A 26,917-nucleotide genomic window follows, 5' to 3' on the forward strand; every position below is an offset into this window, starting at 1 on the left:
AAAGTAACCTGTGCTTAATGCTGTGGTAGCTTGGCACAATGCATTCAGGATTAATTAGAGGCAATGTGTAAAGTATTTATGGAGCATTTCAAACAGTAATAAACTGAAAAGACAACAAAAGCAAAATCCCACACCAATTTACAAAACTAGAGTAACATTTAATAAATTATTTGACTCCAAAATGTCAAAAATCCAATTAGTAGAACCTGAGATATACAATTTTAAAGATTTAAGTAACAACAGTGCCTAGAAGCATAGAACGCCAACTCTGGTTATCAGGTCAAGCTGGACCGGAACAAAGTCACAAGTTCAGGACAATTGCAATTGCGCTCGGACCAAATACAGCGACCATGTTAGGCCCACTAAACAAAGTACCTTAAATCCTGGTTGGGGAGCATTGCGAGATTCTGTGTCGATGATGCGTCGTGCAGCAGTAGTACGAGTACCTGAGAGGTTGCAATAGAGTCTTGTATTGCAATCAAGAATGCCATGTATGAGACACTTGCAATGCGAAGTCCTGCATCGAGGATGCGTCACACCCTGAGTTCCGTAGAAGCTGTGTGGCTGTGATGCAGAGTCCTGCGTCGTTGTTGAGGTTGCCGTTGATGTGGCGCTTTCGATGCAAAGGCCTGCATCGATGATGCATCACTCTGAGGCGGTTCCGGTGAGACTGCGAGCTGCAATGCAGAGTCTGGCACCGGAGATGCACTGAGGTGCTGTGGTTCCGATGCTGCTGAGAGGAGAAGCATTTTGCTGCATCAGTTCTGCTCACATAATCTCAGCTGTGCTGGCAAAGTACCTTCAGGGTACAGAACTGTGGTGGCAGCACTTAGAAGGTAAGACTCACAGCAAGTATCCAGGTGCTGCGTTCAGATTGGTTTGAGTCTTTTCTGTCCCTGAGGCTCTGATCAGGAGGCCAGCCAACTAGCCCTTGGAGTCACTCCGGTGCTCCTGGGTACAAGTTGCAGGTCCAATGCTTTCACTCGGGCAGCGCCACAGCAAGGCAGCAGCAGTCCTTCTGAGTCTTCTACAGGTCCAGAGCTGTACTAAAGACTTGGGCTTGAGGCTTCATTATTTATACCTGGTACAAACTTTGAAGTAGGAGAAGCTTCTGGAGGTTTCCACCCCCAGAGGTGTTTGGCATGTTCTTCCTCTCTGCCCTGGTCCCTGCCCTGGCCACAGAAGACTAGTTTCAAACCTGTTGTGAGTGTGGCCAGACAGGGCCTTTGTGATGTGTAAATGTGGCAGGTGACAGCTCCTCTCCTTCATCCACCCAGAGTAGGCCGATCCCACCAACAGCTATTTTCCCCTTGTCTCACAGTCTGGGAGCAATACACAAAGACCAACTGCCAGCTACACCTAGTCATGTTCCAGGATACAGGCTGCAGACACTAAATGTTGGGGACAAGAAAATGCCAACTTTCTAAAAGTGGCATTTTCAAAATTGTGACTTAAAATCTGACTTTATTATTAAAGAGGGCTTTAAATTACAATTCTTTAGACATCAAAGCTGACATTCCTACCTTCTCCCAATTGAAAGTTATCACTTATTAAAAGTATTAAGTTAACCCCTTGTTATCTTATGGGAGAGGCAGACTTTGTAGTGGTGAAAAAGCTATTTAAAACGTTTTTCCCTAACAGGACATGCAAAAGTTAAAAGTACATGTCCAACTTTTTAAATGCACCACGCACTGCCCTGTGAGCTTTTAGGGCATACCCTAGGGTATACTTATATGTATTAAAAAGGAATATTTAAGCCTGGCGAAAGGTTTGTTTTCCTAGATCAAAATGCCATTTTAAACTGCATGCAGAGGCGGCAATGGCAGCTCTGAGACGTGTTTGAGAGGCTACTCAAGTGGGTGCAAAAATCAGTGCTGCTGGCCCAGTAGTAGCATTTAATTTACATGCCCATGGTACATGTAGTACCACTTTACTAGGGACCTACAAGTAAATTAAATGTGCCAACGAGAGAGCAAAAGCACTTTAGAACTGGCCAGCAGCGGTAAAATGCACAGTCCCAAGGCCAACAAAAATAAGATCATCAAAAATGGAGTAAGGCCAAATGTTTGGATGAAGACCACCGTCAGGCCTAACATTAAGGCACTGTAAAGATCAACCCGGGCCTCATTTGAAAGCCCTTGAGCTCCTCCAGCTACCTGGATGCCTGAAGTTGGCAACAGGTACTGCAAATATGTAAATTAGTCCCTGTACGTGCCGGACTCGGTCTCTTGATCTTCTCAACTTACCCAATATTCAAGGAGAACATTTTGGCATTTCAGTGACACCGAAGAATCCCTATAGCTTTTTCTTGACAAGTAAATAGTAAAAATCAGACCATGTTTCTCTGTGACTCGCATGGCCTTCTCTGGCACTGCCGACAATTAACACACGTGCAAGTTAGAAAACTAAGTCCAACCCCAACAACTACCCATCACATTAATCATTCCAGGATCCAGTGGGCACCCAACATAAAAAATACCACTGAATTACTACAGCACGAGGTACCCAAGTAAGCACAACGTAAACCCTGAATTCTAGATTGTTGTGAGTGAAATCATTTCTATAATCCCGGCTTCCCCTGGCCCATTCGTGGGTTATACCACAGGAATGGGTGAGTATGGTCAAGGCCTCCTGGGGACTATAGCAGGGTAATTTTCTTCAGGTAGGGCCCTCAAACGTCAGAAAAGTCTAACAATGCAGCAATGGAGCAGTTACAAATAGTATATTCTAATATAGAATATACAAAGTGAAGAGCAATTATAGTGATAATAATTAGCCCATTAGCACAAGCAATTATTACAAAACTGAATGCAAAGATTACATCTACCATTTCCTAATGGCTGACAGAATCCAGCACTGTGTTCTCTGGCAAACTACATAAATTTACTCAAACACCATTGAAGCTTTCCTCTAGCTGTCTGGGATAAGCAAATCCCTCCTGTCAGACATCCAGGCCCAGGGGCACATCACTCATTTAGAATAATCCACTGTAGCATGCAGCTAAAACTCCATTTGTATACAGTGATTCCCTGAACAAAAACATGTGAACAGCCTTTTCTTTTTTCCCAAGGGTGTTATGAGAAATGTATACATGTAAGGAAATCAGTAAATGACATGTGAACTGGGTACTTTGCAGGGAAAAGAGCAGACCTATCTATATTGCTAGGGCCTCTGGAATTATGGGTCAAAGAAGGGCCACATATGCAGCATGATTTAACAAGTTATGCAGCAAGAAAAGATTATTATGTGGCTGTAATGAGACAAATTATGTGGCAGTATGACTTTTTATCAGGAGTGACCCGTGCAGATAAGAGCAGTTAGGTGGGGTGGAGGGCACTCGACAGACGTCGACGAGGGGAAATGTATTATTTTGTCGAGTCCCCCAGTTTGACCAATTTTCATAGAACTTTCCAGAAAAACACTCATACACCTCAGCTCCTTCCTGGAAAGATTCAGGGTGATCCTTTAAGTAGGAGCCTAAAACAGGGGGAGTCTCTAAACATGTTTTTCCCATGCAATTTTCCATAGAATTTTTGGAAAGCGATACAGCAAAAAAGGCATAACAGAGTTACTCCAAACTTGGCGGGAAGTTAGATCTTTAATCATTAAGCATGATTTTTTGTGATTTGATTTACATTCATTTAGCTGTTTTGAAAAATGATTCCTAAAATAATATTCATATTTATAAAATAGAGCATTCTGATTGACAGAAAGGGTTCTGATCTCATCCACTCCTTCGGTAACGCCTGACCAGTACTGGTCCCACCGACAGAGTAACCTGAATGGCTGGCTGCAATATCAAGAGAAATGTTGCGGCCACCATTTTAGGACTCAGGGAACTGAGCCCCCTTTTGCTGACAATTCTGGGGTCTACCTGGGGTAAAAAAAGCAATTGTGCTGTGGGTCCTGCAGTACTACTGCGGGACCTAGTGAGGTCTCCGTTGAGTACTTGTGGGGTAACACAGGACTCAGCGTGATTCCCATGAGGCCCCGCAGCAGTAGGGCAGAATGCAACAGTACAGTGCAAGGGTTAAAAAGTAAAACTTGCAATATCCCATAGTACCTTGGTGTGCTATTGGTGAGATGGTACCACAGGAGTGCCAGGTTAAAGTGAATAAAAATTAAAATAAAGGGAAAATGTTGGGTGGGTGTTCACAGATAGTTGTGCCACCATGGCGGTTGGCAAACAATAGGAAGCAGGGTGCTAGGTCTATCATTTAACGTGTCACGAGTGATGTAATATGTGAAAGCATTGCATAGCGGGGTGCATGTAATAGATAGGTCAATAAATTATAATTGGTGAATTTCAGAATGTATGTGTTTTAAATCAATAGTTTTTATTATTATTTCAAGGTTGAATTATTACATCACTTTAACCTTTGTTTTTTTCAGAAAAAAAAAATATATGTGTATATGTGTATACAAAGCAAAACACAGTTGACCAATTGTGTTTAGGAACTCATACAATACACAACATAACTGTCGTTGCCAAATATTTGTTTTATCCATGATGGTTGACCGTAAATTGTGTCAGTTGTTGTGTATGTTCCCAAACATTACTTTTTAATTCCAGTGGTTTTGTACATTTGAGCCCCAAACACTTTTTAAGTATTTCATTGAGTTTCCTTGTGTTTTTTTTGTCTATGATTTAAGGCCCCACTGCTTACAGCCTTTGACAGCTAGGACCCACACCGCAACCCCACAATAGCTGCCCAACACACGCTGTGCATGGATTTTGGCCCTTCACCCAGCTATTCATGGCTGCCCAATGCACCCTGCAAATGATTGCTGTGTTTGGCTTTGCTTGTGCTTTTTTTTTACAGTGCCTAAAAATTTCAAGTTTGATGCCACTTGCTAGTCCGGCACAAATGTGGCTGTCAAATCCAGCACCTAAGATGGGCTCTTGTGAGCTCGAGAGTCGGCCCCACCTCGCAGGTTGCGTGGAAAAAATGGCACTTTATTCAGTTGTGCTGGGAGTGTCCACACATATGGGTGGGTACCCATGATCACGGCCCTGGGTTCGGCCACCTTTTTGTTTTTTGATATCCCCCCCCCCCCCCCCCCACCACTCCCCATAGCTATGTAAAATACTTTTTCACTGCACAGAACTCGTGAGTCTGAGCCAATTTGCAAGTTTCAATATGACCCACGTTGTCCTAAAATTTGAAAGTCAGTTGAAATCAGAAGTTTTAATGGTAACAGTATAGAAAAGTGTTATCCCTTTAATGCCCGCCTGGCTTCCTTTAAAAAAACTAATATCTGGAAAACGATTAAATAGATTTACAATAAACATGGTGTTAATCCATTCAGCCTTTTCATAAACAAACAGTGGAAAATCCCATACCACATTATCCGACCAGGGCTCAAGGTCAAAGTTCATAGGCCATAAACTACAGGTAAAAATAAATAACCCGTAATAAATATCCAGCCTGCAGAGATATATACAGTGGATCTGATTCTCAAAAAATTTATATTTCCTTCAATGTTTGTACACGTGTTAGGATTACATTTCCAACTTTTCAGGTAGGCAGGTAGCAACACGACGACCGGTGAAGTTTCCAAGGAGAAGTTCTGCAATTAGTTTGTAAATTCCATGCATGAGACAATGATGACAATAATAATTTCCATGTATGAGTAAGTTTGTTGCCCAAGTGTGATTTGATATATTTTTCTTCTGGAGACATCCCTTTCCATACAATCCAACCAATATGGTATATTTTCCTTACATCTCACCCTAAGTAGACACAGTCCTTCACAGGAGTAATTCTCTTGTGGGAATGTGCCTGACAGAATCTGTGAATATCCACAAACAGAAAAATGTGTGGGTGTTTGTCAATTTATGTCTGCATTCCTATCCTTGAAGTCCAAGAGCCAGCCTTAAGAGAAAATGTGCTCACACCTAATGCATGAAGAACTGTTTGTAGGTGTGAATTCCCATTTTATGAATGACTGGCTGCAGTGCAACTGATTGATTAAGTAACTTCGAAATTAAATATTGCAAACAAGCCAGATGCTTGTCATGTTTTCCTAAAATCCAGAGCAACAATAATCTTTGTCAAAGACAGAAATTAACATTCATTGTAAAAGAATACACCAAGTGTAATACTATTCTTATTAGGTTCTCACAGCAAATATGTAAAATTATTACAATTCTCTTTCACAGGTATTTGCGATTTATATCTTATATATAAAATTTGCTGTGTCATCAATTTTTCTAATAGACCTTCTATAAACTGGTAGGGCAAAAACAAGATTCAAATTCTGTATGGGAAAATTGCATAAGACACGCTTCCGAGCCTCAAATTAAACATGTTCTGCTACAATACATCATGTTGCACATTCCTTGCTTTGTTCACATTCCAAGACATAATTGAACTCGACATAATGATGAAGGTATCTAGACTTTATCTAAAATGTTATAATTAACTCTGTCATTCTTGTACTTTGCAGAGAGCCCACCAGGACCACCAGCCATATTCACCACACCAACACCAGCGCCAGCATTGCTGAACAACGGTGGTGTGACCACGGACACGCCCCCCAAGAGAGCCGCTCCCACCACTACCAATACCACCACCAATACCACCACCACCAACACCACGAGCGATGCTGCGTGCCCTTCCGTGGAGACTGAGGAAGAGAAGGCCAAGAGATTGCTCTACTGTTCGCTGTGCAAAGTGGCCGTCAACTCCGCCTCCCAGCTGGAAGCGCACAACAGCGGTGAGGCACGGCAATTTCTCTTCACTTGCCGCGGCCCTGCAATTATCCTGGGCACAATGCATTAGCTCTCTTTGCAGCAGGAGACGAGGAGGTGGGAGAAAACCAGCAATTACAGTGCCTGGAATTTATTCGCTATCTTGGTATAAAAGAAATGACAAGGAAAGAGTATTTTTTATGTAGAGGGAGGGGTAAAAAAAAAAATCTAAATGTAATAGAAAAAAGTAGTCATTTTTTTGCAATTTCAGCCTTTCATGTTTCTTGGAATCATGCAGTTAAGTGACAGCGCCTATTCTTCCGCCTTTTGTATTTTGCTGTGTTGCAGGATTACCCACATTCACATTTCTCAGCGGCTAATGGCATGTGATAAGTGGAAGAGATTGTGTGAAATAATGGGCATTTCTTCCAGCAAGCTGGAAGAGCAATTCTAGAGAAGTCACATTAGAAAAAAAATCCTCTATGATTGCTAATCCCTTAGTGGCTCGAGTCGTCTGATGTTTGGTCTTCAGTTCAGCGAATTGCAGAACACAAGGGCTTATGTACAAGCCCTGTGCGCCGCCGATGCAAAACTTTTAATATGGGAACAAGTGACGTACCAGCGGCGTAAGGGACTTGTAAATAAACCCCATTGTCTCTCTGGTACAGACAGGGAAATAGACTAGAACACATTATCCATTGAAAGATGCAGGTGAAAGGTTGAGCAGTACTGTGGGAAAGGATGAAAAGCTCCGGGCAAACTGTGAAAATGGTCTGGTTTGGGGTTCAGAGATACCTGGAATCTGCCCAAGATCTCCATTTCCATGCCTCCACATCATGCAATAAGAAGCAATTCAATAGGATTAAGGTACACATCTGAAAATCATATTCGATGATGGAGAGGGTAAACATCTGGATGAGGCTCAGGGCCTCATTTATATGTTGGTGGAGAGGAAACTCAGTTGCTACGTTGAAGGATTTCCCTCTCCACAAACACAGTTGTCCGCCCGCACAATTTAGATGCAGGCAGACCTTAAATTTGGTTATAAAAGTGACTACTCAATTTTTGCCATACCCAAATTTCTCCGACGGAGTAAGGGCAGTCAGAAAATTGGCTATATGTCCATCCACCCAATTAGGATGGGCAGATATATAGTCGTTTTTTGGTCGAGCCTAGTGAACGTGCATGCGCTGCTCTGGCGAGACTTATAGTAAGGGGGCTTCAAAAAGCTCACCACACGCTTGTGCGTGTGGCCTATTGCTTGTGTTTACCTGCACAGGCACCATCTGTTTTGAATTATCGTGCCCAGACACGTGCGCTATAATGCAAAACAGATGACCTGATGCTCGCTCTCACGTGCACCACTTGCAGGACGCTGCATTCCCTGAATTCCTTGTTTTCGTTTCTCACTACCTCGGAGTCGAGCTAAAGACTACAGTTCACCTAGCCAATAGGAGGGCCTGCACAACCCGTAGCATCTGAGACGCCTTTGGTCCATGCACTCGAGCCCGCCCCCTCTCTCTCAGCTGGCTGAGTTGTGACACTAGAAGGTAAGCCCCCCCTCCCATTATCTATGTTCACCAGGCTCCCGCCCCAATCCGCTGTCCGCATACCATTTGATTTGTTCCGCCCCCCTCCTCACTTGCGGCAGCCCATGAGGTGCTCAACCCCCCCCGCGGTACACCACTGTTTGTTAAAAGGCTGAACAAAGTCAGCAAAAAGCATTGGCAAAGCCAAAAGGCGGGACCTATTGGCTTTGCCAATGCTTGACTGCCAAACCGATACACGGGTGGCGCCAGTCGGGTGGGACACTAGTTTCTTCCTATGTTCCACCTCAGTGATCTCTTTCCTCAGACTGTGCTCCGACACACTCTCTGAGATTTTCTTCAGAACTCTAACTGGAAGACTGCGGTCAATAATCACGGAGTTCATTTTGTGCACTAATGTTGCTCTGGTGCTGTGGATGGCTGCTTGAACATCCAGGGGGTGGGCTCTGGCTCCACCAAAGCCAATTCTGGCATTTTAGAGCCATAAACTAAGTAGTCTGATCCACGGGAGTAAATGTCACAAATTCTCGGACATAACAATGGAACACTGTTGTCACCTATGGGGCAGTTACCATGATTAGCCTTTACAAATGTGCCCCTATCTCCAAAAGCTTCCATTACATAGAGATAGATCTATGGTGTCTGCTCCTTCGGCCAGCAAAGGGATCTCTTATCTTCTTTGTGTCCATCTACCCCTCTTTAGCCACAAATCCTGGAGAGAATATTGGGGTGGGAAGCTGTCCTCCTATTTTCCCTGGCTGGGCACCAAGGGTGCTGCTAATAGCCTCAGTCTTCATGACGTGCCAGCCGCCATCTAACAGTAGACACTATCTGGTGCCTGGCTCACCCGCCGGCCTCTGTTCTCAGTACCAGCTAAGCTTCACCTTGGTGCTTAAGATAGCAGTCTGTCATAGTTATCAGGTCCATGCCACGCCAGTCTTCAACCACGAAGTCCACGTTTGCAATTCCAACGTGGTCGGGGGATGTTGTGTGTGGGGGGAAGGGGAGAGGGCAGCGGGTATGATAGAAAGAGGAAGAGGTTAAGACCTCTTCCAAATCGAGTCTCTTGTAGAATTGCAGATTTTGCCACTCAGCAGCCAATACTATTTCCGATGTTGCCCTGCCTCAGTTATGCAAGGCCCCACCTTGCTGCACGTCCAGTCATGCCTCCTCCCTTTCATGGCTGTCTAAACTTAATACTTTCCTTACAACCCAGAACGGTTAGAGTGTGAACCCCATTCAGGAAGACTAGTGTTGCTTTTGTAGGTCGATGTAAACATGCTAAATGGATATCTTTTTCTGTCAATCTGATGTGCTATTCAGGAAAAAAACCAGAAAGGGATCTACACTTCTGGTCTGCAAAATAAAACAAAAAATCTATGTCAGAACCGAAGCCAAAACAAACAAGCATAGGCATAGGCAATAGGTCTCGCCTTTGTGACCTTATAAGTGTTTAGCCTTGCAACAGTTGATGTGGTTGCACCAAAGATATTGTGCTGCATAACTAAATACTTATAAGGTACCAAAGACGAGACCTATTGGCTATGCCAATGCTTGTTATATTTTCTGTCACTGCCGAGGGATGTAAAAAAAAAAATAGGCCCCCCTCCCAATAAGACATAACACCCATGGAGAGGGGATGATTATTTTTTTTTAATTTCCAAAAAGAAAACCTAATTTTCCCAATTTATGATTTTTCATTTGAAAATAAAAACTGTAAACAGTTCACGGCTCTTTCGTGTTGATGGAGTCTTGCACCAAACTATTAAATGCATTGAAAGCAACCATTGTGACGCATTTCCTGGCAATGCTTTATAAATGACTTCAAGCTGGAAGTCATTTATTAATCTAGTGGGCGGGCCCCCCACCAGGCTGACTTCGGAATTGACTATTTCTCCCTGGAAGAATAACATCACACCCAAGGCTTCCATAGAGTCATAGCTACTGAATATTTTTTTGTGTTATGTTAATAAATATATTGAATATTACAACGCAGTCCGAAACCAATATGTTTTTCTTTTTGTGGCGCAACAGTTCCACACTCGCAGTCCACCTTTTGGGATATCAATTAGCTCTTTTATCAAGGATTTCTTGCAGTGTGTTTAAAAACGCATGAGTTGGCAAAGCCAATAATTATGGCTTAAATGATGTAATGCATGCACATACGGGCATTCACAGGTCTGCTGACACTTTTTGTGCCTTGTCACTGTGCCTCCTGCTGCATGGCACAGACGTTTGTGGAATATGAAGCATAGCATTGACACAGGACGCACAGAAAGGCAGAATGTGTGCACCTTAGATCACTTGGTACCTCTGTTGTACGCAGTGCTTAATTTGAGCAGGTGGTTTCCGGTACTCGGCACCCACGCATAATTGTCAACTCCGGCGCTTGTGAGAGTCTGCCACAAGGTGGCACTGTCTGGGTGAATTAAGAGAGGAGCAGAGCAACAGTTAATAATTGATTCAATATACAGTAGAAACAACTATTACCTGCCGCCCAAGCCATTCTTATAGCTGTGGGGGCCGGAAATAGTCCAAATTGGCACGGTTGGAGGAGTGCGATGGTTAGTACTTGTGCAGGTACTGTCAGTGGCAGCATTGCAGAGGCAATGTGTGGTGGTAGCTGCAGTGGCTCCTGACGAGAGCCCTGGCACTTATCTTTTTACAAGTTCAGCACTGGTTGTACTATAATCTCTTACTATGAGGGACACTCGCGGCTTCTTGTGGTGGGAGGGACCTCAGATCCATGCATCCGATACATCCAAGTACTCACCAGAAGCAAAAGCAGCAGTGCCAATACCCAATGTAAGTCATGTTGTTAGAAGTAAATCCATGTATCTCATTAGAAACAATATAATATTTATTAGAAGACACACCGTAGAACTATCAAGTCTCAAAATGAAGCTCAACATTTATTGTAATGATGGAATTGTTTTTACCAGGAATATAAAGAAATGCAGCGGGGTGTTGTTGTGTAGCACGTACTGCAGACATGTTTGGATACACTTATACTGAGTAGAATACCTGCCAATTTACCGAACAATCTCAGTGTGAGGAGGGGGCGGGCCATGAAGGGGCGGGGCCTCGTGCCGAGAATTAACTAGGAGGTCCTTTTGAACTCCACCTTGCCCCCAAGCCCCCTCCTCCCCCCCAAAAAAAAGACTCTGAGGCTGTTGCCATTGTCATGAGGTGTTTTCACACCCCTTAATGAGCGTCAGCAGTTCAAGGCCTCTCAAAAACAAGTTGGAAAACCAATATTTGCTGTTGTTTATAGCTCTTTTTCTCTGCCACCATGTGATATCGGCAGGGCACAAGTCGTAAAAAAAGAAGCGGGGGACGCTGTCACCGGAAGTGACGTCATGACGGGAAGTGACGTCACGAAAGGTGCCAAGCTCCTCGTCCCAGAGAGGCCAAAGAGTGAAGTCCTGCTGTTTGGCAGGGGGGGACGGCAACCCCATGTAAAATAAGTGGGGGGACGCCGTCCACCCGCGTAGTACCCCGACTCAAGCCCTAGATATCGGCTCCTCATCGGGAGACCTGTAATGGGACCCGATGTCGTGGGTCACACTGTGGCAGCGTGTGAGTTGGCAGGTAAGAAGTATGCAATCAATAAGTGACGGGTGGCAATAAACAACCAGGACAAATAGTGGAGGCCTGAGGATACTGAAAGGATCAGTTGAATTCAGTGGTTGATTCAGTTTTAGCCGGCAGTCTTCACTGAGATGTTAGAAGAACCATCGGAAATCAACACCTGTAGAAACTCTTTACGAAGTAGAAAAAAAACGTACATTTCTTTTTGTTTAAAAAAAATTAATAACACAAATTTAGTTTCTGCATAGTTCTAACCTGGTCCCCAAATTTCAGTTCGAAATTTGAAATTTTGCAGCTGAGATTTGTATTTCTTTTAGAAATGGTAAATTTTCGAAATGAAAGTACAGAAACTTTTCCTCTTGTCAGATTTCTATAAGAATTTGTGAAGTTGGTGAAATTGCTTAAAAGGTGAAGTGAGTGGTGTCTGTTAATGTCCGGTTCCGATGCAATATCCCGGCGGGATGATGCTTCTGTCCTTAAATCCAGTAGACGGACAAGCTGAAGTTCACATGCTCGCACCGCCGGCAGCGATGCTAGTAAACTGAGGTCTTTGGCATGCCATTGTGTCTAACTGTCCTTGCCTTTCATCCTCCTAGGAACGAAGCACAAGACGATGGTGGACGCGCGGAACGGCAGCGGGAACATCAAAGCTTTCCCGAGGGCGGGGGTGAAAGGCAAGACCCCGGTGGTGAAGGGGAGCACGGGCCTGCAAAACAAAACCTTCCACTGTGAAATCTGCGACGTGCACGTGAACTCCGAGACGCAGCTCAAGCAGGTGAGCGGGGCCCGGTGATGCGCGGGTGACACAGAAAGTAATGGGCTTCCGCGAAGCGAGTGGGCGGTCCTTAACTGGTTACCGCTCTCCCTGAACTTGTTACAGAGCTCCAATCAGGGCCTCACAACAAGGGGCACTTGACCCAGAAATCCAGTGAGATAATGATCACCTATTGTAACTTTTTGGAGAACAACAGGAGTATTTTTATACTCACTTAATCAACATCAGAATGCTCTGGTAGTAGTAGTAGTAGTAGTAGTAGTGGTAGTAGTAGTATTAACTTTATTTTGGCTAAAAGCCATAAAAGTATTACAATCACTCAATGAAATCGCATTTAAAAACAGATAAATATAATCATCAGATAAAAACTTCTTCAAAAACATTACACAATAAAATATAAACATATAGTAATTAATCTCATGATTCAAGCTTAATCCAGATGTCAGATGGGTACAAAACTGGGCTTTTTCACTTGTTAAATTTCGTCACCCCTCATAGCAGCCTAACAAATTAAAAATAAAACGATAATAAGCCCTTATTAGCATTTTATTTTCGCTCTGGGAGCCTGCGCTTGGGGCGAGGCCAAGAGAATGACAGGCACTAGGGGGAGTGTTTTGCACTATTATCAGTGGAGTAGGGGTGAACCAACAAAAAACAAGGGAACCAAGACCACAGTGAAAGACGGAGCGACCGTGAATCTTGGGCGAGCCCACAGGGAGAGTGGGAGACCACAGTGAAAAAGGGAGGCCCAGCAAAGAAGGGGGAAACCTACAGAGGAGGGAATCAAAACCACAGTGAAAGACAGAGGAGACCGCAGTGAAAGAAAAAGTCTGCAATCAAGGAGTAAATTCTAGGCTGCCATACCAGCATATATAAGGAGTAAAACAAATAAGTAAATAAGCCCTCTGGACATTCGTAAAAGTCCTCGTTAGCTCCTCTCTCAATATATAGGCTCGCTATACTATATAGTGTTTAAACTAGATGTCTATGAACTGAGTCGACATTGAGAGCTTATGTCTTCCTAAGGAGCCAAAAAACCAAAAACGTCCCTTTTAGACCCCAGGAAAGACTCTAAAGTCAAGGTATGAACACTCGACTGTCATGCAAACATATTATAAGGGATAGACCATAACCCTCTGGACACTCAGAATCGTCCTAGTTAGCTCTTCTCTCTGTGGATATGTTTACTGTAATCTGTGACATTGGACTCAGTGTCTACAAACTGGTCCACGGTATATCGTCATCAAGACCATGTGTATCACTAGGGAGCCGAAATACCAATTTTTGCTCTTTCATAAACAGGTATTTGGAGATGTCTCTGATATGTAAAGGTATAAACGTTTTTTCTAACACCGTCCTCTGGAAATCCTCTTCTCCATGATTCTTTTCCATAAAAAGTCTTAGTAAGTCTTGTCATCGCTTTTTTGCATCTAAAGGAGCTTTTATGCTCAAGCATCCGTGCTTTCACTTTTCGTGTGGTCATCCTGACATACCTGAACTGACATGGGCAAGTCAATAGATAGATCAATTGGGCACTATTGCAGTCCGTAAAATTTTACTGAACCCAAGGTGGATCAGTGCCTATGTCTATTGAGTGCTTGGTCTGGGGGTAAATGGGACAACCCCCACATGGGTGGTGTCCCACAACCGCCGGTAACTCCCACAGCATTCCTACTGGCCTCTTAGGTGTCGATTTTGGGCGTGTGTGTACCATACGATCCCGTATGCTGCCTGATATCTTAAAGGCAAACAACGGAGGAGCAATTTTCTCTCTGCAACAGTTCAAAATCCGCCAGTTTCGACGGACAACCTTCTGTATATTATTTGCCCTCGTACTGAAAGTACTCACAAAGGACAAGCGATCAGGAGTAGGTACCCTCACAGGAGGTTCCAACAAGGCTACACGATGATTATTCTTCGCCCGTTTGACTGAACGCTTTATCAATTTGTGTGGATAATGCCTCGATAATAATTGTTCTGACAAGCCCTCAGCATGAAACTGAAAGGTGCTGTCTGATGAGCAATTTCTCCGTACTCGCAGGAATTGCCCATAGGGCAAATTGTCCCTTAGGGCCTTAGGATGTTGACTATCGTACTGTAGGAGTGAGTTGCGTGTCATTGGCTTACGGTACAATTCACTCTCTAGCCCTGATGGAGTAGCATAGATGGATTAGTCCAAGAAAGATAATCTTTCCTTGTTAATCTCTACTGTGGATTTCAAATATTGGTTCCTTCTATTGAGCCATCCCAAAACTACACAAACAGTGCCACCATGTGGCAGCTGTCATAAGTGCCTTTATTGACAAATAAATGTCATTACCGAGCACAGGAAACCACTGCTCAAATTAAGCACTGGTTTACATTGAAGCTGGGGAAGGGCCTACAAAAAATAATGAAGAGCTCAGTAAAACCGGGGAAGAGGCCTCAATGGAGGAGGGAGAACACAGTGAAGAGAGAGCCACAGTGAAGGAGGGATTATTGGTGATGCAGAAGGAGAGCCCACACTTGAGCGGGAGAAGGCAGTGAAGCACAAGAAGAAACCATGATATAGGAGAGAGTAAAGAGTGGAGGAAGGGGAGAGCCAGCACTGAAGGAGAACTGACTGTGAAGACAGATTTCAACAGTGAAGACAAGAGTAACACGCCTTCTAACATGGATTTGTTAAATTCAATAATAAATGTTAGGATAAGGTTTACACCCTCAACATCCATTTTAACTCAGCAGCTTAGTTTTGCCCTTTAAATATAGATCCTTGCACCAACAAACCTTCAGATACCACAATCTACTGCTCTGGCATTTCCACTGAGAGACCTATTTGCACTACTAAAGTGCACTCAGTGTAGGCGTATGCCGTAGGCAGCTGGTGTAGGCAAAGTGCCATTGTCGCAAACCCTAGTTCAAGTAAAACAAGAAATGGCAGATCAAATAGGAATAGTACTGGCATGCTGCTGCAAAGGTTATTTTTTTTAAATTATTGCTAAAAAAAACCTTTAAACATTAAAAAAAATATACATATTTAAAAAACTGCCTGACACCCACATTTGGACACCAAAAGCTTGCAATAAAAATGTTACATTAAAAAAACATTCACAGGTGTTGCTGTTTTACTGCTGATTTTTCAAAACAAGCCTTCCAGTTGTGCTGTGCATTTTACTATTATTTTTTGGGTGAAAGTGACGAGAATTCCCCACTCAACCAAACACTCAAATTGCAGAAAGCTACAATGCCATGTGAACAAAAATAACATTAAAAAGCACACTTTAAAAATCTGTATTGCTAAAGAGAAGTGAACTACTTTTAAGTGGTGTGATCAATCTGCAGGAGGTTTGTGCAGTCCCTCAAAGGGGCGGGAGCCAACGGGTAAAGGAGGCGGTCCCATTGTCCTATGCTGTATGCTGTGATGGGTGGAAGCAACATGTGAATGGCCATTTAACAGACAAATGGAGGAAGCCTGCTGACCAAAAGGGAGATAGAGGCATGGATAGGTAGGAGAGCCTGATAAGAGGATGGGTACAAGAGAGGGATAGAGATAGGGAGAAGCAGTGCTTAATTTGTGCCAGTGCTTGCAGGTGGGGCCCACCAGCATTCATTTTTGGGAACTGGCTCTTATTTTCCCTCAACAAACTTCGGCCCAGAGATAGAGTGGAAACTCACAAGAGAAGAAGAAGGGAGAGAAAGATGGAAACCTGTGACAACGAGAGAAAGCTGGAACATGCAAGAGTGGCATTGAGGGGAAGAAAGTGCCTAGTGGTGCATGATAGAGGCATAACATGGAATCAAGGCTATGCAGTCTTGGTATTGGCCATGTCAACATTTAATAGTGCCGGTCATGTGCCACTGAGCTAAACCTTTGGTCCAGACAATTACTGTTTTTCAAATTAAGCACCTAGGAGGAGAGAGGAAAATATAGGTAGAATAAGAAACTTGCAGGTATATTTAACAAAGGTTTGCATCACAATTGCACCACACACGGGGACAGAGGGTGAGGCAAAAGCTAGAATAAGATTTACCAAGCCACGCAGTGGTCTTGTATGGCCCTGCAGTGCTTGGTAACATCTGTAGTAATGCTCATCAGTGCAAGTTGCTTCCTTGCGTTACTCCACCCCAGGGAGTTCTTCGCTGGGCAGAGCGAAGGTGTTCCCGTGCATTCACTCGTGGATTTTGGCACATTACCAGATTTACAATGAGTGGTTGACCTGGGAATACGGTAAAATGCTAAGCCTAAGGCGTAATGAGGAGAAATATGTTTAGGAGGTTTGTTTTTTGTGATGGATTATTGTCCCTTTTTGCCAGTGTTGGCGCTAGGCCGCACATAGTGTACCAGTGTAAGGAGAGGATAGGAATGTGCCATATAATGTTAAATATGGCGCATTCCCGCTCACGCAAGGAACCCCATCAAAGCATGTTGCTGCGGTGCATGACATTTTGAAAAATCTGCACCACAGTGACCTTTAGCGGTATACAACGTTTAGCACGCATTTTTTACCACGCACTACACTTACAACGCAGGCATTACCACGCATAACATTACAACGCATTGCGCTGGGGGGCGCTCTAGGATAGGGAATAAGTTTAATTTTATATCCAACACCTTCCCTAGTGTCCACGGGGACTGGAGTTGGAATATAAAATGATACTTACCACTATCCAGCACCTCAAAGCGCTATGCGTTGTAACGGTATGCGTTGTAAATACCGCGTTGTAATGGTATGCGTGGTAAAAGTATGAGTGGTAACATCATACATCCCCTTTAGCTACCCATGGGGCAGTGACCCTCAGATCCATGAGTGTGAAAGGCCCATAGCACCATAAATATAGCTTTTATTACTATCCCGGGTCCAATATTTCCTTGCATTAGGCTACAGGCAACCATTGCCAAGCCACTGGTAGGCCAGACCTAAAAATAGGTTCCAACCGCTAGTTGCATAGTAAAATAAAGCAATAATCAGGGTTCGATACATCCATCAGGCCACAGAGCCCAGTGCCACTGCACCTGCTATACCACTGATAGTAACAACCCGAGACACCTCAAATGATTCCATTGAACGTAATGCTGATGTTTACCTGACAAAAAGTTTATCTAACATAATAATGTCGATGGCCCACACAAGTTTAACATATTGTTTGGATGTCTTTGTTGCTGTTGCAGCACATCAGCAGTCGAAGGCACAAGGACAGAGCTGCTGGGAAGCCCCCCAAGCCGAAGTACAGCCCTTACAACAAACTCCAGAGAGGAACGACTCCCCTTGGGGTAAGCGGGAGCATACTGTCTTCAGGGGTGCCACACCAATGCATACCTCTCACCTGGCCCAGGTGGATGTGCGAGTATCTGACCAGCTGTTTTCTCTTGCATTCTGGGAGATGGGTTTCTTTTTCTCCCACAACAAATTGAGGACGACGAGTACCAGAATGCAAAGGGAAAACCTGGACTGTAAGCTACTCATACATAGACCAAGAAACGGAAGAGTTTTACCGATTAAATCTTGTCTGATAAGTGCTGAAATATTAGTATTTCTTTCATTCCAGGAGATTTTTTTCTTACGAAAACTGCTTGTATAAGGTCGATAAACTTGTGGGCCCATATTATCAAGAACGGCGATAACATTATCACCGCTTTAGCGGCAGGAAACTGCCACTAAATCGGCGGTAAGGGGCTGGATAATATGCCCTTGTGAATTCCCATAGAAGCCCAGGTTCTGGTGTGAAGGACATCAAACCTGGGCTTCTATGAGAATACACAAGGGCATATTATCAAGCCCCTTATCGCCGCTTAAGCGGCAGTTTCCTGCCGCTAAAGCTACGATAATGTTATCGCCGTTCTTGATAATATGGCCCTTGGTCTTCATTGAGCAATGTTTTGTGCGTCCATTTGAAGATACTGCGATGTACAAAGGTGATATTGTCAGAATTAAATACCCGACCATCGTGTGCACTGGATCACTGCCCCTTCACTGGAGGAGTAGCAGTGTGGAGGGATTTCTATGCTGCTTCTACCCTTCCAACATAATTGGTAACTAAAACGGTAGAATGGAATGCTATCAGGAGAAACTTCGAGTGGTTAAGACTGATCCAAACCAACCCTCACATTTTTATTGACTGGAGGATCGGAGAAGTGATATGTTATGTGCCTTCTAAATAAGTTATCACCCTCAGCTGGTTACTGCCAGCCTGCTGTTTATGCACATTCTAAAATATTGAGTGCCATGAGTCTGTCTGTAATCTCACACGGCAAGGCAAACAGGCCTTCCACATGTATGTGGCACAGGATTAAGTTGAAATCAAAGCAACATTTCTATAGTACCAAGAACACTTATGGAACATTTAGGTGCCAAACCCATGCAAATTGACCAAATAGGGGGGCATTTAATTTAGGATTTTCCCATGGCTTTCTTCCTCAAGCTCCTTGATGGAGCCAAAGGCTGTTTCCAGGCTATCTGCAAAGATCAGTAACTTTTCTACAGAGATGGAGGCATACGCTTCAGGGCCCGCAGAGAATGGAGGCATGCACTCCAAGGCCAACAGACATAAATGCACTCCAGGGCCCTCAGAGATTGAGGCATGCACTCCACGGCCAACAGACATAAATGCACTCCAAGGCCAACAGACATAAAGGCATGCACTTCAGGGCCCACAGAGATAGAGGAATGCACTCCAAGGCCCACAGACATAAAGGCATGCACTTCAGGGCCCACAGAGATAGAGGAATGCACTCCAAGGCCCACAGAGATAGAGTCATGCAATCCAGGGCACACAGAGATAAGGGCATGCACTGCCCGGGCCCACAGAGATAGAGGCATGCACTGCAAGGCCCACAGAAATAGGGCCATGCCCTCCAGGGCACACAGAGATAGAGGCATGCCCTCCAGGGCCCACAGAAATAGGGCCATGCCCTCCAGGGCACACAGAGATAGAGGCATGCACTCCAAGGCCCACAGAGATAGGGCCATGCACTCCAGGGCCCACAGAGATAGAGGAATGCCCTCCAGGGCCCACAGAGATAGGGCCATGCGTTCCAGGGCCCACAGAGATAGGGCCATGCACTCCAGGTCCCACAGAGATAGAGGCATGCACTCCAGGGCCCTCAGAGATAGAGGCATGCACTCCAGGGCCCTCAGAGATAGAGGCATGCACTCCAGGGCCCACAGAGATTGAGCCATGCACTCCAGGGCCCACAGAGAATGAGGCATGCACTCCAGGGCCCACAGAGATAGAGGCATGCACTCCAAGGACCACAGAGATAGAGGCATGCACTCCAGGGCCCTCAGAGATTGAGGCATGCACCCCAAGGCCCACAGAGATAGAGGCATGCACCCCAATGCCCACAGAGATAGGGCCATGCGCTCCAGGGTCCACAGAGATAGAGGCATGCACTCCAGGGCCCTCAGAGATAGAGGCATGCACTCCAGGGCCCACAGAGATAGAGGCATGCACTCCAAGGACCACAGAGATAGAGGCATGCACTCCAGGGCCCTCAGAGATAGAGGCATGCACTCCAAGGCCCACAGAGATAGAGGCATGCACTCCAAGGACCACAGAGATAGGGCCATGCGCTCCAGGGTCCACAGAGACAGAGGCATGCACTCCAGGGCCCTCAGAGATAGAGGCATGCACTCCAGGGCCCACAGAGATAGAGGCATGCACTCCAAGGACCACAGAGATAGGGCCATGCGCTCCAGGGCCCACAGAGATAGGGCCATGCACTCCAGGTCCCACAGAGATAGAGACATGCACTGCCCGGGCCCACAGAGATTGAGGCATGCACTCCAAGGCCCACAGAGATAGAGGCATGCACTCCAAGGCCCACAGAGATAGGGCCATGCACCACAGGGCCTGCAGAGATAGAGGCATGCACTCCAAGGCCCACAGAGATAGGGCCATGCACTCCAGGGCCCACAGAGATAGAGGCATGCACTCCAAGGCCCACAGAGATAGAGGCATGCACTCCAAGGCCCACAGAGATAGGGCCATGCACTCCAGGGCCCACAGAGATAGAGGCATGCACTCCAAGGCCCACAGAGATTGAGGCATGCACTACAAGGCCCACAGAGATAGAGGCATGTACTCCAAGGCCCACAGAGATAGGGCCATAAACTCCAAGGTCCACAGAGATTGAGGCATGCACTCCAGGGCTCTCAGAGGTAGGGCCATGCACTCCAAGGCCCACAGAGATAGAGACATGCACTCCAAGGCCCACAGAGATAGAGGCATGCACTGCCCGGGCCCACAGAGATTGAGGCATGCACTCCAAGGCCCACAGAGATAGAGGCATGCACTCCAAGGCCCACAGAGATAGGGCCATAAACTCCAAGGTCCACAGAGATTGAGGCATGCACTCCAGGGCTCTCAGAGGTAGGGCCATGCACTCCAAGGCCCACAGAGATAGAGGCATGCACTCCAAGGCCCACAGAGATTGAGGCATGCACTCCAGGGCACACAGAGATAGAGTCATGCACTCCAGGGCCCACAGAGATAGGGCCATGCATTCCAGGGCACACAGAGATAGAGTCATGCACTCCAGGGCCCACAGAGATAGAGACATGCACTCCAGGGCCCACAGAGATTGAGGCATGCACTCCAGGGCACACAGAGATTGAGTCATGCACTCCAGGGCCCACAGAGATAGAGACATGCACTCCAGGGCCCACAGAGATAGGGCCATGCACTCCAGGGCCCACAGAGATTGAGGCATGCACTCCAGGGCCCACAGAGATAGAGGCATGCACTCCAGGGCACACAGAGATAGAGGCATCCCCTTCAAGGCCCTCAGAGGTAGAGGCATGCACTCCAGGGCCCACAGAGATAGGGCCATGCTCCCCAGGGCACACAAAAATTGAGACTTGCACTCCAATGCCCTCAGAGGTAGAGGCATGCACCCCAATGCCCACAGAGATAAAGGTGTGCACTGCCCGGGCCCACAGATATTGAGGCATGCACTTCCCGGGCCCAGAGGGATTGAAGCATGCACTCCTCTGCCCACAGATATTGAGGCATGCGCTTCCTGGCCCACAGAGATTGAGGCCTGCACTCCAAGGCCTGCAGAGATAGAGCCATGCACTCCAGGTCGCACAGAGATAGAGGCATGCCCTGCCCGGGCCCACAGAGGTTTAGGCATGCACACAAGGCCAACAGAGATTGAGGCATGCACTCCAAGGCCCTCAGAGTTAGAGGCATACACTACCGGACCCACAGAGATGGAGGCATGCACTCCAGGTCCTACACAGGGCCCACAGAGATTGAGCCATGCACTCCCGGGCCCACAGAGATGGAGGCATGCACTCCAAGGCCCACAGAGATAGAGGCATGCACTCCAGGGCCCACAGAGATAGAGGCATATGCTCCAGAGCCCACAGAGATAGAGGCATGCACTCCTGGGCCCACAGAGATTGAGGCATGCACTCCAGGGCCCACAGAGATTGAGGCATGCACCTCAGGGTCCACATAGATAGAGGCATATGCTCCAGAGCCCATAGAGATAGAGGCATGCACTGCAGGTCCTACAGAAGGCCCACAGAGATAGATACATGCACTCCAGGGCCAACAGAGATAGAGGCATGCACTCCAAGTCCCACAGAGATTGAGGCATGCACTTTCTGGGCCCACAGAGACAGGGCCATGCACTCCAGGGCTCACAGAGATAGGGCCATGCACTCCAAGGCCCACAGAGATAGGACCATGCACTCCAGGACCCACAGAGCTAGAGGCAGGCACTCCAGGGCCTACAGAGATAGAGTCATGCAATCCAGGGCCCACAGAGATAGAGGCATGCACTCCAGGGCACACAGAGATAGGGCCATGCACTCCAAGGCCCACAGAGATAGGGCCATGCTCCCCAGGGCACACAGAGATTGAGGCTTGCACTCCAATGCCCTCAGAGGTAGAGGCGTGCACCCCAATGCCCACAGAGATAAAGGCATGCACTGCCCGGCCCACAGATATTGAGGCGTGCACTCCAGGGCCCACAGATATTGAGGCATGCACTTCCAAGGCCCAAAGAGATTGAAGCATGTACTCCTCTGCCCACAGATATTGAGCATGCGCTTCCTGGCCCACAGAGATTGAGGCCTGCACTCCAAGGCCCACAGAGATAGAGACATGCACTCCAAGGCCCACAGAGCATGCACTCCAGGGCACACAGAGATAGAGTCATGCATTCCAGGGCCCACAGAGATAGAGACATGCACTCCAGGGCCCACAGAGATTGAGGCATGCACTCCAGGGCACACAGAGATAGAGTCATGCACTCCAGGGCCCACAGAGATAGAGACATGCACTCCAGGGCCCACAGAGATAGGGCCATGCACTCCAGGGCCCACAGAGATTGAGACATGCACTCCAGGGCCCACAGAGATAGAGGCATGCACTCCAGGGCACACAGAGATAGAGGCATGCACTCCAAGGCCCACAGAGATAGAGGCATGCACTCCAGGGCCCACAGAGATAGAGGCATGCACTCCAGGGCCCACAGAGATAGAGGCATGCACTCCAGGGCACACAGAGATAGGGCCATGCACTCCAAGGCCCACAGAGATAGGGCCATGCTCCCCAGGGCACACACAAATTGAGGCTTGCACTCCAATGCCCTCAGAGGTAGAGGCATGCACCCCAATTCCCACAGAGATAAAGGCATGCACTGCCCGGGCCCACCGATATTGAGGCATGCACTTCCCGGGCCCAGAGGGATTGAAGCATGCACTCCTCTGCCCACAGATATTGAGGCATTCACTTCCTGGCCCACAGAGATTGAGGCCTGCACTCCAAGGCCTGCAGAGATAGAGCCATGCACTCCAGGTCGCACAGAGATAGAGGCATGCCCTGCCCGGGCCCACAGAGATTTAGGCATGCACCCAAGGCCAACAGAGATTGAGTCATGCACTCCAAGGCCCTCAGAGTTAGAGGCATACACTACCGGACCCACAGAGATTGAGGCATGCACTCCAAGGCCCACAGAGATAGGGCCATGCACTTCAGGTCCCACAGAGATTGAGGCTTGCACTCCAATGCCCTCAGAGGTAGAGGCATGCACCCCAATGCCCACAGAGATAAAGGCATGCACTGCCCGGGCCCACAGATATTGAGGCGTGCACTCCAGGGCCCACAGAGAAAGAGGCATGCACTCCAGGGCCCACAGAGATGGAGGCATGCACTCCAGGGCCTACAGAATTAGAGACATGCACTCCAAGGCCCACAGAGATAGGGTCATGCACTCCAGGGCCCACAGAGATTGAGGCATGCACTCCAGGGCCCACATAGATAGAGGCATGCACTCCAGGGCCCACAGAGATAGGGCCATGCACTCCAGGACCCACAGAGATTGAGGCATGCACTCCAGGGCACACAGAGATAGAGACATGCACTCCAAGGCCCACAGAGATAGAGACATGCACTCCAAGGCCCACAGAGATTGAGGCATGCACTCCAGGGCACACAGAGATAGAGTCATGCACTCCAGGGCCCACAGAGATAGAGACATGCACTCCAAGGCCCACAGAGATAGGGCCATGCACTCCAGGGCCCACAGAGATTGAGGCATGCACTCCAGGGCCCACAGAGATAGAGGCATGCACTCCAGGGCCCACAGAGATAGAGGCATGCACTCCAGGGCACACAGAGATAGAGGCATGCACTCCAAGGCCCACAGAGATAGAGGCATGCACTCCAGGGCCCACAGAGATTGAGGCATGCACTCCAGGGCCCACAGAGATAGAGGCATGCACTCCAGGGCACACAGAGATAGAGTCATGCACTCCAGGGCCCACAGAGATAGAGGCATGCACTCCAGGGCACACAGAGATAGGGCCATGCACTCCAAGGCCCACAGAGATAGGGCCATGCTCCCCAGGGCACACAGAGATTGAGGCTTGCACTCCAATGCCCTCAGAGGTAGAGGCATACACCCCAATGCCCACAGAGATAAAGGCATGCACTGCCCGGGCCCACAGATAATGAGGCATTCACTCCATGGCCCACAGATATAGAGGCATGCACTGTCCGGCCCACAGAGATAGAAGCATGCACTGCCTGGGCCCACCGTAACCAAGACTTACGCTCCAGGTCAGATCGAGGAATGCACTACAGGGCCTGCACAGATGGAGGCACGTATTCCAGGGCCAGCACAGATGGACTGAGGTTAGCTTGCAAGGTACATGGTATAATATAGCCCAGACTGAGGGTAGCTTGCTTGAGGGTTGTCTGCTATCATATTGTCTGGAATGAGTTTAGCTTGGAAGGTGCCTGGTATAATATTTTCTGGACTTAGGTTAGCTGCATGGTGCCTGGTATAATACTGTCTGGACTGTGGTTAGCTTGCATGGTGCCTGGTATAAAAGGGAAATTCTAGAATTTCCATGCCGGCACCATGAGCATGCTCAGTACTGTGAGGGATCCCCTTATGCGCCACTAATGCTTGTGGTCTCGGCCAGGGTTATCTCCTTTGTTTCTCTATCATCACCCTAAGGAAGATAATTATTGGGATTACCAATCTACCTTGCTACCTTTGGCCTCAATTGAATCCCCAAAATTCCTTTACAGATACCAAATATTAAAGCCTTGATCTGCGTGCCTCAACGAGGCAATATTCTTATCAGCAATGCTGCTAGCCCACAAGTACTCATAACATACTGATGTTTACTATGCCCATCATCCTTCCACCATGTTCTGGTCACCCCATAAATAAAGGTAGATCCAAATAATTTTTTTAACTTACAATAGTCATTTTTGGCCCAGTTAATAATGGTGAGTAAACATTTTTATGTCAGCCGAGCGTCTACCCGGATGTGAGTATCTTAACCGCAGTGGCATGCTGTCTGAATGATAGGTCATTACATTTGCTTAATTTCCTTTCTTTTCTTTTCAACAGGTAAAATTAGCCTTTTCAAAAGAACACTTAAAGCCATTGGCACCGCGGATTGTAAGCAGCCCCCTAGCTGCTGCTGCCGCCGCAGCCGCAGCCTCGATGGCCGCCAACTCTCCATTCAGCTTCAGAACAGGTCCAGGCCCCACCCTGTTTCAGAGTACCAACCTCCAGCCGGCACTCTTGCGACCCGCCCCTGGGCCTATGAGGACCACCCACACACCGGTTCTTTTCGCACCCTATTGATGTCCACGTGGGATCCATCATACTGCAATAATTTTTTCAGAACATTGAACTATGCAGTGTTTATTTATAGTTTATGAGATATACAAGAACCGGGACTTTTTTTATTGCAAATTTAGCACATTTTAAAAAGTGTGTTGCGGGTGGGGTTTGGGGAGGAGTCCACATTTCTGAGAAGTTGGCCAGTTCAAGCATTCCTTGAGATGAATGGTTTTAAAATTGACTTCTAAGTTTTGCCTCCTGGCTTTTGCCTCTCATCTGTGATACCTGGGAATATCATGTGCAAACCCTCTGTGACTGTGCTGCTGTGCACAAACATTATCTTTCCTGCAAATATCTTCCCTGCTTTATGAAAAAGTATGCATTTGTCAAGGGCATTACATAGTTCTATTGTACATACAATCCTTTATTCTGTAGATTAAAAACACACGGAAAGAAATACTGTGAATAGTACCCTTCTCTGTTCTTTAGTCAGCAATCCTTGAGCAAAGTCGGCACAGTAGTCGTCTTGTAAAGCACTAATGCTGTCTCTTCTGTCTGTCTCAGACTCCTTCACTTTTTCATTCTGAATCTATTCTTTAGCTCCTTTGCTTCTCCTTCACTTTTTCAATGTATCCTTCATTCTGCTATTCTATGCTCTACCCGTTTCATTCCTTGACTCTGTCTTCCCATTTATTTGTTCTTTCTCTTTTCCTTACATCTGCCTCTCTCTTTCTTTATATTAATATCTGTAAATGACTGCGGTTTATCTCTTGTACTTGTACTTCTTTCTTTACGAATGTCTGTCTTTGTGTCCTTGATCTCTCTGTCCTCTTGACATATATTTTTGTAGCTGTCTTTTTCCCTTTAACCCTCTTTCTCACTTTGTGTGCGTCTTTTTCTTTGTCACCCTGCTGTCTTACTTCCTAGGTCTTGAAAGGTAAAGTGAAATGAACAGCCTGTCTTACGTGGGTAAGATGCTAAAAGAATAAAAGACATTTTATTGTGGACTCAGTCTTCCTGTTCAACGAGTGGTTGTCTTGTGTTTAATGAGTAAAATGTGTTGAGGTACCAGGAATATTTATTTGCAAAAACGTTACTACTGCAGCTTAGCAAGCAACCTGGGCAATTTTACAAAGAGGTTTGCATACTTAAGCCCCATGTCTTGATAAGGGCAGACTATTCCTAAGATTTATTGATTGAGATTGAGATAGTAGAAAACACTACAGAGCTGTAGA

The 26,917-nt window shown here is 46.5% G+C and overlaps 1 protein-coding gene across 1 annotated transcript in view; it reads left to right on the plus strand.

Annotated features, from left to right (window-relative positions):
• Window positions 1-26,689, plus strand: part of ZNF385D (zinc finger protein 385D) — a 575,209-nt gene extending 548,520 nt beyond the window's left edge. The window contains exons 6-9 of the mRNA XM_086942162.1: window positions 6,451-6,720; window positions 12,429-12,607; window positions 17,757-17,858; window positions 25,464-26,689. Of these exons, the coding sequence (XP_086798288.1) occupies window positions 6,451-6,720; window positions 12,429-12,607; window positions 17,757-17,858; window positions 25,464-25,703 (791 nt within the window). The 3' untranslated portion in view covers window positions 25,704-26,689. The remainder of the gene's footprint in view (window positions 1-6,450; window positions 6,721-12,428; window positions 12,608-17,756; window positions 17,859-25,463) is intronic.
• The last annotated feature ends 228 nt before the right edge of the window (window positions 26,690-26,917 follow it).

Source organism: Lissotriton vulgaris, chromosome 10 (assembly GCF_964263255.1).
Source record: "Lissotriton vulgaris chromosome 10, aLisVul1.2, whole genome shotgun sequence".
Classification (NCBI taxonomy): Eukaryota; Metazoa; Chordata; class Amphibia; order Caudata; family Salamandridae; genus Lissotriton; species Lissotriton vulgaris.